The sequence below is a fragment of the Pocillopora damicornis genome, chromosome 7 (assembly GCF_964200805.1).
Source record: "Pocillopora damicornis chromosome 7, jaPocDami1.2, whole genome shotgun sequence".
NCBI classification, from domain to species: Eukaryota; Metazoa; Cnidaria; class Anthozoa; order Scleractinia; family Pocilloporidae; genus Pocillopora; species Pocillopora damicornis.
In genome coordinates this window covers 9,563,563-9,575,984 of record NC_142676.1, presented here as the reverse complement: position 1 = coordinate 9,575,984, position 12,422 = coordinate 9,563,563, and the positions used below count along the sequence as shown (strand labels likewise).

The window sequence follows — 12,422 nt, the reverse complement described above, 5'->3', positions numbered from 1 at the left end:
GCTGAGGTGCTGCTTGGATCTGACGTGGAAGTCAGCCTGCGGAAAATTAAGAGGTATATACTCCTGGTCCAGTTCGAAACCAAGGTCTGTGGATCGTCTGGCCATATTTAGCACCAAATGACGAGCAGAAGTGTCTCACCTGCCTTTAGTAACTTGTTAAAGTTAATGAGCGCAGCTGTCGTGACGTAACATGCACAAGAAAGTTACTACCTCGCTAATAACTTAAACTCGGTTACCCAAACGAAATACGATTTCCCCTAGATTTGGCCCCATTTTCTCCAGCATCTATTATCAACTGACTCGAAGTTTTTTTACTCGAACTCCCCGTCAACTCAAACGAAATTTGCTTTCATTTGGCTAAAAATTACAAACATAACTTGAACTTTTGGTGAAAACGTCGGTCGATTAATGTCGACATATCAGAACATAGCGGACTAGCACGTCCCAAACAAGAGAGAGGCAACTGAAGCATAAATACATTAGAGAATTTGACATTCTTACCTCCACATATGAATGTTATCATGGATCTAATGTTTGTCTCATAACAAAAAAGATTGTTACCTTTGTGGAGATGGCTATAAAAAGATGCAATTTTTGGTTTTTTTTTTAAATGCATATCGCGCTAATAAAAATCTTGTCTTTAAATATGCCTGCCATATAGTAAATTTTGATTGTTTTCTGGATTAGTAAATGTTATGTGGGCGAGATGAAAATAATTAATCAGTAAATAATTCTGAAGAAGTTCGTATGTGTGTGATTTTGCTGTTTAACATCATTTGAAATGTAAATATCGTTATTGAAAGCTCCTTTCGCGCAAATGTAGCTTTTTGTCATCTCAGTAAAAGTATTGCCGATATGTATAATTACAAATTTATAATTGTAATAAACTTTTCCCATGCAATAACACATCAAACAAGTTTTCAAGGAATTGTAACCCCAGTCCTCTTAGAATCCTTGATCATCAGACACCATTTATAACCTGCGAAATAAGTTTTTATTTTAATAAAAATTTTAAAACATGATATCTATTCACTCTGTGCAACGACATGTATTTCAATGAACCTTCACTGCTCTTATTTACATCAAATTCTCCTCGAAAAAAAATCAAGAATTGAAAGAAATGAAGGGAAATGAAATGAAAATTAAAATGAACAGCAAAGGGAGTATTTGTGACATTTTCACAATTTTTATCTGCTCATAATGAACGATACTGAAATAAAATGTCCGATAAATTGAAAGAAAATTATACTTTTTTATTCTCAGTAGAGTGTGTCCTGTAGACCTTAACATCTGTAAGACAAAATTTCCTATTCCGTGATAGGTGAGACCAGGTCGGATTTTCGTCTGAACATGACAAAATTTTAAGTCCACCTCACCTTAAAAATTAACATATCTTCATTTTTAACAGACTTCGGTCTTTTAAATTTGTCTTTTTTTGGCAATTAAAGTCTGCGTCAAACTTAACTGTGCTCTGTCTGATACGTTTGTTTAATTTGAACTACAGGTTCAGTTGGTTAGCTCTTCGCACTTGCTTTTTATTTTTCTTTTGCCCGGATTTAACAAAGCGGTTTTTAGTTAAAGTCAGAACATGGACGCGGAACGTAAACTCGGAACATGAACTCAGAACCTCAACTCGGAACACGAACTCGGAACACGAACTCGGAACACGAACTCGGAACACGAACTCGGAACACGAACTCGGAACACGAACTCGGAACACGAACTCGGAACACGAACTCAGAACACGAACTCAGAACATCAACTCAGAACATCAACTCAGAACATCAACTCAGAACATCAACTCAGAACATCAACTCAGAATATCAACTCAGAACATCAACTCGGAACATCAACTCGGAACATCAACTCGGAACATCAACTCGGAACATCAACTCGGAACATCAACTCGGAACATGAATTCGGAACATGAATTCGGACCATGAACAGAGAGCCTGAACAGAGAGCCTGAACAGAGAGCCTGAACAGAGAGCCTGAACAGAGAGCCTGAACAGAGAGCCTGAACAGAGAGCCTGAACAGAGAGCCTGAACAGAGAGCCTGAACAGAGAGCCTGAACAGAGAGCCTGAACAGAGAGCCTGAACAGAGAGCCTGAACAGAGAGCCTGAACAGAGAGCCTGAACAGAGAGCCTGAACAGAGAGCCTGAACAGAGAGCCTGAACAGAGAGCCTGAACAGAGAGCCTGAACAGAGAGCCTGAACTGAGAGCCTGAACTAAGAGCCTGAACAGAGAGCCTGAACTGAGAGCCTGAACTGAGAGCCTGAACTGAGAGCTTGAATTGAAACCCTAAATTGAGACCCTGAAATTAGAACATGAACTGAAAGCATGAACTGCGAGCATGAACTGAAACAATTAGTTTAGAGTACAAACTGAAAGCCTAAAGCGAGAGTTTGTATTGCGAGCCTGATTCAAGAGCCTTAAATGTGATTCTCATTGGAATTTAACCGTCAGCCGTCAAAGGGTCTTAAATTTAACTGTCAGCCGTCAAAATGAGTAGGCCTTTACTGTCACCCGTCACAAATGCAGCTTTGTAATAGTCGTCAAAAGATTTGAAGGTCTGTCATATATCTTTATTTTAGCCGCTTTAGATTTTGAAGAATTTTTAAAACTTCGTTGACAATTTGCTATTTGATAAGATCAAAATCAAGTACAAGTTTAAATCATGCCGAGTGTCCTGAAAGCCATTTTATCGCAGAACCCCTCATCTGAAGTTTTTGTGGGTATATTAATGATTCTTAAAAATCCTTAGAGTGCAATTCTTAGAGTTTCAATCCAATGAAATGGAAAAATGGAATGCACGAACAGCACCAGATATTAATGTAACAATCAAATAAAAGATAATTCTAAAAGTGTGCGAAATACTTGGGTAACAATCGATTGAAAGAGAATTTTAAAGTCTCCTACATATCAACCAATCAATGAATTTGAAGAGAACCCCCAAAATTGAGTGAGATAAAATCGTGAACAACCAAAAGTAACAGAAAATTTAAAAAAACCTAGCAATCGAATCTAAGACAATCCTTAAAGATGTGCTAGACACTAATGTAACTTCGAAACAGAAGAAGAATCCTAAAAGTGGGCCAAACACAAACCATTCAGTCAACTCAAAGATAATGTTAAAAGTGAGCGAAAAACTTTGCTTATCAAGGCAGTAAATTATTTAAAGTGCGCCAGGTACTAACGTAACAAACTAATGATAGACAATAAAAGTGCGCGAAAGACCAACGAAACAAGAGAACGAGAGAGAATCTTAAACGTGAGCGCAAGACTAACGTAATAATCAAATACAATAACATCTAAAAGTGCGCAAGATACTGACATAAATTTTAAAAAAACTCAGCAATATTATTAGACTAGAAGTAATTTGTGAACGCATTTATAGTAGTTTTACTTCTACCATGCGCCCCATCTATACTGGCACTAAAGCTAACAGTGAGCGCATGTAACCATGTAACCAGAATACTAACGTACCATCCTCCACACTGCTTGAGTCCAGTGGAACAGACATCCTTGAACCGCTTAGTCAGGCATTAAATGCTGCAAAACTGACCGCAGCCTGCTTTAAAATCTAACACCACCATCCCAACTGGTGGTGAAGAAGAGAGTAGATCAAGAACTGCTCGAAGGTCCTACAAAAAGGAGAAAAAAGTGTCAAACTCATATTTAAGGAAAATCAAATTTTCTGCATATGATGGTCATTTTTACTAAAAACACATTTATAATTAAATAGCATTCGAAAGTTAATTCTCTGATATTCTACCACCTCATGGAAGTTTCGGTACTTCTTCACGGTCATGAACATGAAGAGGTAGGTAACTTGCTTGGCCAATTCACTTCTTTTTACAAATGCATTTAGACAGAAAAGTTGCGTAAATGGAGTGCGGCAAGGTTTGCAGGTAATGTCAATGTACCAGGTCTTCGCTCGGCAATGGTGGCCTAAAAGCTGGGGTGCTGCTTGGATCTGACCTGGTCTGTGGATCGTCTGGCCATAATTATTTTCGCATCAAATGACATGCAGAAGTGTCTCACCTGCCTTTAGTAACTTATTAAAGTTAATGAACGCTTCATCTTGAAGTACAATGCACCAAAAACGTAGTAACCCTCTAAATACTCAAACCTGGTTAAATCAAACAAAATCCGATTTCCTTTGGGGTTGACCCAATTTTCTCTACCATCTATTATCAGTTGACTCCAAATCGGTCAACTCGGGCTCCCCGTCAACTCAAGCTTATTTTTCCTTCAATTGGCTAAAAATTATCCTTATAACTCGAACTTCAGGTGAAAACGTCAGCTGATTAACGTCAGAGTATCAGAACATAGCGGATTGACACGTCCCAATCAAGATTGAGGTAACTGTAGCATGACCCCATCAGCGAGTTTGAGATTCTCGCCTCCCCATATTAATGGTATCATGGATCTAAATATGTGCGTCTCGTCACAACAAGATTGTTACCTTTTTGTTTGCCATTAAGTAGAGTTTGGTTGTCTTCTACGTTGATGAATGTTATTCGGGCGAAATGAAAATAATTTTTCAGCAAATGAATGTCTGAAGGAGCTATTGTTCGTGCAATTCTGCTCTTTAATATCGTTTGAAATGTAAATATCGTAATTGAACGCTCCATTCACGCAATTGTAGCTTTCTTTCGTCTCAGTTAAAATATATACTTACAAAAATAAAGATTGTAATATCCTTTTTTCTAATGATTAACACATGTAAATAAATTTTACCAAAACAATTTTCCAAGGAATTGTAACCCCAGTCCTCTGAGAATCTTTATGAAAACATATGTTATCCGTGAAACAAGTTTTTTTTAATTGTAAACAAGGCATTATTTTACTCTGTGCATCGACATGTATTTCAATAAACCTTTATTATTATTATTATTATTATTATTATATTCTCCTTCATGAATTTAACCAATGAGTGATACGACCGAGGGGAATGAATAGCAAAAGGTGTATTTGTGACATTTTCATAATTTTGATCGGTCTATTTCTGACTAATAAACTGGTGGTGAGTGATACCCTGTAGACCGCCATATCTGTATAACAAAATTGAATATGCAGCAATAGATGAAGCCAGCTTAGATTTTGGTGTGGACACGACAAAGTTTAAAGTCCACCTGAACTTAATGAATAACAGATCTACATTTGTGATAGAATACAGTCTTTGAAATTTGCTTTTTTTCAATAAAAGTCAATAAAAGTGTGGCGAGTCTGCGTCAAAGTTCATTGCGCTCAGCCTGATGCGTTCGTTTCATTTGAATTGACAGGTTTAGCTGGAAAGCTCTTTTTATTTGCTTTTTTTCCTTTTTTGAGTGAACAAGCGCTTCTTTTTTTCGAAGTTTATGGATGAAACATGAACGCAAAACACAAATCGGAACGTGAACTCGGAACATGAACGCAGAACATGAACTCAGAACATGAACTCGGAACAGGAACTCGGAACATGAACTCGGAACATGAACTCGGAACATGAACTCGGAACATGAACTCAGAACATGAACTCAGAACATGAACTCAGAACATGAACTCAGATCATGAACCCTGAACAAGAACCGGGAACAGAAACCCTGAACAAGAACCGGGAACAGAAACCCAGAACAGAAACCCAGAACAGAAACTCGGAGCATGACCTCGGAGCATGACCTCGGAGCATGACCTCAGAGCATGACCTCGGAGCATGACCTCGGAGCATGACCTCGGAGCATGACCTCGGAGCATGACCTCGGAGCATGACCTCGGAGCATGACCTGAGAGCCTGAACAGAGAGCCTGAACAGAGAGCCTGAACAGAGAGCCTGAACAGAGAGCCTGAACAGAGAGCCTGAACAGAGAGCCTGAACAGAGAGCCTGAACAGAGAGCCTGAACAGAGAGCCTGAACAGAGAGCCTGAACAGAGAGCCTGAACAGAGAGCCTGAACAGAGAGCCTGAACAGAGAGCCTGAACAGAGAGCCTGAACAGAGAGCCTGAACAGAGAGCCTGAACAGAGAGCCTGAACAGAGAGCCTGAACAGAGAGCCTGAACAGAGAGCCTGAACGGAGAGCCTGAACGGAGAGCCTGAACGGAGAGCCTGAACGGAGAGCCTGAACGGAGAGCCTGAACAGAGAGCCTGAACTGAGAGCCTGAACTGAGAGCCTGAACAGAGAGCCTGAACTGAGAGCCTGAGCTGAGAGCCTAAACTAACATGAAAACATGAATTGCGAGCATGAGCTGAGAAAATTAACTGAGAGCGCAAACTGATAGCCTTAACTGAGAGCCTTAGTCAAGAGCCTTAAATGGGGCTATCAATACCATGTAACCGGCAGCCGTCAAAATGAAGAAATTTTTACCGTCAGCCTTCACAAACGGTTTCAAAGTCTTTCCATGTGTTTCGAATCTCTCGATTTTAGCAGCTTGCTAAAAAAAAATTTTTTGGCCTAGAAGAATCTTTAAAATGGTGAACTTGTCTCAAGGTTTCCAAAAATTCCTGGTTTATAGTCGTTTTCATTGATTTTCACCTATGTAAGCGACAGTTTGGAAATAATTTCATATTCAAATTGAAACTGTCTCACTGAAAAATAGCAAACTTCGTTAATAACTCGCTTGTGTACACGGCATTGCGTACCATTCGATAAGATCATAACCAAAAACACGTTTGAATCATGTCGGGAGTTTTCGCCTTCTTTCGAAGTCTTTGCACAAACACGGGGAACCGATTACCGGTAATTCATTCAAAACACACCACTTCCTTTCGCTAGAGAAATACTGAAGAGATCCGAACATGATTCATTACTTATAATGAAAACAAAGAAAAACTTAAGCTTAATTTTAACGCACAGAAATACATCTTCCTAATAAACGTCAACCGTCAACCGCTCTGAAACTGGGAGCCTGAACAGAGAAACTGAACTAAAAGTCAGAACATGAACAAAGAGCTTAAAATTCGAGTCTGAACTGTAAGCATGAACTAATGACATGAACCGCGAGCATGAGCTCAGAACCCGAAAATTATTTTATCATCATTGAGCGATAAATTTGACAATAATAGATCAATGTGTTAGCATGCTTTATCGAGATACGAAGCACAAAACTACGGTTTTTTCATTTCGGAGCATTGTACTTGACTCACTAAGAAATAGAGAAATACCAGCCACAAAAACTCGGGGAAAAGCAAAAACACAGAACGATAAGTACCCGAAGAAGGAAAACGAAACTTACCGCTGCAATGACGCGGCAAACGAAGCTCATCAACGTTACGTAGCGTAACCCAACCTCACAAGATAACGAAGAAGATTGAATGTGAAAGCAAAAAAGCAGAAACAAAGGAACTATATTTGCATATAGCGCGAAATAAGAGCGTGCAAAATTTCACATCACTGAAAGGGGGGTTACGTCACCGAAAAAACAACAACGGAAATATGATCATAACTGTAACATCTTGAATTACATCTGTTTAAAGCAAATCCTGGTCACTGTACGTGTAACTATTTTTCATTTCCATGATTCGCAAATGTTAGGAGTACCACTTAAAATGCCCAGCCCTCAATAAAAATATAGAAATAAAAATTAAACAAATCCTATAAGATCTAAGCGCTTGCTAATTATATACCTCCTCGTTAGTGTTTTTTTGTGAGGTTTGTTAGCGTTTTTCTTCGTCAGTTACACCTTTTTCGCACGTTTCTCATACCGCACGTTACTTCGTCTCTGCGCTTAATCACTTTTCAAGTGTACCTAAAGTCGCCCTGAAAACCACGCCACTGAATGAAAGTGTGGAATTGTACACATTCCGCAGGGTTTTTTTGAGTCAGAATTAAAACCTATTTGTTGAATGGCGAAAGCGAAGTTTTTATCCATATATTGAGGTCTTCAAAGCGTCGAGACTTCAATGAATCATATGAAAGTTAAAATTTGTTCGAAATCGGAGTTTCCTCAGTGAAATTTAGTTTCGATCAATGACACTGAGCCAGGTTTAATACATTTTGATGTCGAAGCGAACTGTAAAAAGGCATAAACGCGGAATTTAGCGGGTATTCAGAATGGTGGAATTATGAGGGATGTAGTGGGTGTGCTTAAACTTGTTGAAGTTGAAGTGGTGCTAATTGACGTTGAGGTGCTAGTGCTGGCACTGGAATATGTCGAGAAAACTGTGGTTGTTGGAGTACTGACACTAACTGATGTTGACTTGGTTGTGCTGGTGCTAACTGACGTTGATACACTTGTTGACCTACTCAAACTCAATGAAGTCGACGTTGATACAGACTTTGAGGTTGAAATAGACACACTTATCGACACTGAAGTTGAGATACTTGTGCTTGCACTTGAAAGAGTTTTGGAAACTGACGTTGGAGTGCTCACACTAGTTGAGGTTGAAGGAGACACACTAGTGGATACGGATGTTCAGGTACTTGTGCTTGCACTGGAATATGTCTTTGAAACTGATGTCGTTGGAGTGCTCACAGTTGCTGAGGTCGAAGTGGACACACTTGTGGAAGCTGATGTTGAGGTGCTTGTACCGACACTTGTTGACTTACTAGAACTTTTAGAGGTTGATACACTGTTAAGAAAGCATGCAAAGTACAGAAATCTTAAAGAAAATACCTAGCATTTATTGCATCGTTAAGTTTAATTGCTATCATATTAAACACCTAATGTATTCTACTTCAACATCAAATCAATGCCTTGAACTTCCATCTGATTTTTCAGAACTCCATTAATTCCTGATTCACGTCAGCCACTACGTTCATTTCTAGGAACAATGCATGGTTGATAAATAAAGGAAACAAGACATCTGTTGTGAATAGTTCTTAGTTTCGCATATTCAGTACGATTTTATCGTTTTAGATTAGAAATTTCGAGCATCAGCGTGAGAAACCATATCTACCATATGTGGTTCGGATTGAATGAGTGAGGGGCTGTGAGGAGTGAAGTGATTTTACGAGTGAAGGGCTGGATTTCTTTTTGGTGCTTTCGGCATTCACTTTTGCTTTTTTGGAAAATGTACCTATTTGGATACAGTAAGGTATGAAGCATCGCAAAATTTAGGTTGTAAACCACAAAGCAACCAAGAGCTGTTGTTTAAGGTTGTGATTAAGGAAGCTGATGGAAACAAATTAAGATTCAAGAATCTGTCTGGTAAAGATAACTGTATTCAATACTTCCCCACCACTTTCTTTCCTTAGTCCCATTCCTTTGGCTTACAATAAAACTCCTTCCCCTCCCCTCCTCAACCATCCTCCCAACAGCTAGCCAAGTATCGTAAAATCCCCTCTTTCATCTCTAACTGCACTCCATGCGTGAAGGTTGAAGTGGATGTGTTCATGCGCCCTCACCATCCCTAACTATTCCCTGACCAACCTTCACAATGACAATAAATACATTAGCGAATTTGACATTCTTACCTCCACATATAATTGTTATCATGGATCTAATGTTTGTCTCATAACAAAAAAGATTGTTACCTTTGTGTAGATGGCTAATAAAAGATGCAATTTTTGTTTTTTTTTAAATGCATATCGCACTAATAAAAATCTTTTCTTTGAATATGCCGGCCATAGAGTAAAATTTGATTGTTTTCTGGGTTAGTAAATGTTAAGTGGGCGAGATGAAAATAATTAATCGGTAAATAATGTCTGAAGAAGTTCGTATGTGTGTGATTTTGCTGTTGAACATCATTTAAAATGTAAATATCGTTATTGAAAGCTCCTTTCGCGCAGCTGTAGCTTTTTGTCATCTCAGTAAAAGTATTGCCAATATGTATACTTACAAATTTATAATTGTAATAAACTTTTCCCATGCAATAACACATCAGAAAAGTTTTCAAAGAATTGTAACCCCAGTCCTCTTAGAATCCTAAATCATCAGACACCATTTATAACCTGCGAAATAAGTTTTTATTTTAATACAAATTTTAAAACATGATGTCTCTTCACTCTGTGCAACGACATGTATTTCAATGAACCTTCACTGCTCTTATTTACATCAAATTCCCCTCGAAAAAAAATCAAAACTTGAAAGAAATTAAGGGAAATGAAATGAAAATGAAAATGAACAGCAAATGGAGTATCTGTGACATTTTCATAATTTTTATCTGCTCATAATGAACGATACTGAAATAAAATGTCCGATACATTGAAAGAAAATTATACTTTTTTATTCTCAGTAGAGTGCGTCCTGTAGACTTTCATATCTGTAAGACAAAATTTCCTATTTCGCGATAGGTGAGACCAGGTCGGATTTTCGTCTGAACATGACAAAATTTTAAGTCCACCTCACCTTAGAAATTAACATATCTTCATTTGTGACAGACTTCGGTCTTTAAAATTTGTCTTTTTTTGGCAATTAAAGTCTGGGTCAAAGTTAACTGTGCTCTGTCTGATACGTTTGTTTAATTTGAATTCACAGGTTCAGTTGGTTAGCTCTTCGCACTTGCTTTTTATTTTTCTTTTGCCCGGATTTAACAAAGCGGTTTTTAGTTAAAGATCACAACATGGACGCGGGGTTACCGGTTACCTCGCCACCGGGGAGACTCGCCACCGGGGAGACTCGCCACCAGCGAACTCGCCACCAAGGAACGATCTCGCCACCAACGTACTCACCACCAAGCGAAGTCTTCTCACCACCAACCACCAATGAAAAGATAAACTAGAATAAAGTAGTCGAGGAGAGTAGGATGTTCGAACGAGCACAATTCAAATCGGCCTATACGTTTGTGCGCTTGTCTGTATTTAAATTATGACCTTCAGCGACGTGTTAGATGTGTTCCGTTCCTAACTCATTGACATCGAAACGTATCGTGTTTGTCTTTTGCACATAAGCGAGGAGAAATTCCAAAACTCGATGCGAGGAATAAAAACTTACTTGAGAGAAAATGAAACTTCATGGGAAGAAATAAGTGATGAAATGAAACTCGATAGCAGTTGTATTAAAACTAGATGCGAGAAATTGTCAAGTCGGTGCGAGAAATTGTAAACGTCGATGGACTGAAGCTTTCCTAAGGCAACTACAGTTGTTTCCTAAGGAGAGTTAACAGTTCGAACCAATCGATTCCTGAGTTTGTTTGCTTATTTGTATGAAAATTTCGACGTCTGTGATGTTATAAGTTCGAACGAATGGACTCACGAGTTTGTTTACTTATCTGTATGCAAATTTCGACGTCTGTGATGTTGTCAAGGGAACTTATTCAATATTCGGTCGAATTATATTACCCAGTTTCCCCGCTGCAAAATAACAACAAACTTTATTGAATATTAAATCTAGAAGAGCAGCTCATATGTTGATCATGACTTTTGCAGATGTGGCGGCTCCTAAAAGAGCCATTTTTAGTGACCTGGAAACGTCCTAAAGACGCAACCAGGGCGCGGTGGCTCCTAAAAGAGCCGTTTTTTGATGTTCCAGGTTCTGCTTCAGGTTCTGGTCGCCGGGCCGTTCAGGTAACTGCAGAGTTTGAGAAGGCGGCGGGCAGAAATCTCGTTGCCGTTAAAGTCTTCCCAGTGCTTGAAGATTTTAGATTGAAGCAGCCGGTACTTCTTCCGCTGAATCCTGGACAGCTTCCCGTCTGACACTAGCCTTATCTGAATGGAGAAAAGTCTGGCCTCCTGGTGTAGCAGCTCCACCAGCAGGTAGAATGGCAAGTGGACTCTGTTGTTGGCTCTACTGTTAAGACCACGGTGCCACGCCTCTATGTCGTTGTTGGTGCGGATCGGCAGCATGAAGACAGACCAACAGGATTGAGGCCACATTGTGCTGGTAATCCAGTTCTCCTCTACGTACAAGGCAAGTGCTTCCAGAGCAGTGGTAGTGGCGCGGTCTCTGAGCCACTGAAACATCGGCGTAATCTCGGCTTCCGGCAGGAAGGGCAGCGCCATGAGTTTTCTAATGTACTTGTAGGTACGGCTTTACTTTCCTTTTATACACACCCCTAGGATCCAAATTTTCACTTCGAAGAAAGCAAGGAATTTGATTGGAGGATCGTTAATTAACACAACATTTGTTTGTTTGTTTGTTTGTTTGAATTTAGTCTCACCTCAAATTAACATATTTTCGCACATCGCCTTGGGTTTAAATGGTGAGAAAAATGATCATTACATTTCCAACATTTCGACTTGTGTTTGGATGAAATAGTTTGCCTTTACACTACGAGATACGAACGAAATGTTGTTGCACAACACCTACAGTTTTGAACGTGCTATCGACAACATACGTCTATAAAGTTTGAGTACAGACAAGCGAACAAACTTATCGGTTTCGAACGTGCTTTCGACAACATACGTTTCTAAAGTTTGAGTACAGACAAACGAACAAACTTATCAGCCGAACATCCTACTCTCCTCGACTAATCTCTTTATTGGTGGTTGGTGGCGAGAAGACTTCGCTTGGTGGCGAGTACGTTGGTGGCGAGATCGTCCCTTGGTGGCGAGTTCGCTG

At 39.3% G+C, this 12,422-nt stretch overlaps 1 protein-coding gene across 1 annotated transcript; it reads right to left on the bottom strand.

The window, feature by feature from the left end:
• Positions 1-11,401: 11,401 nt before the first annotated feature.
• Positions 11,402-11,863, bottom strand: LOC149042446 (uncharacterized). The gene has a single exon (XM_089213590.1). The coding sequence runs from the start codon at positions 11,861-11,863 to the stop codon at positions 11,402-11,404; it is 462 nt and encodes a 153-aa protein (XP_089069716.1).
• Positions 11,864-12,422: the final 559 nt, after the last annotated feature.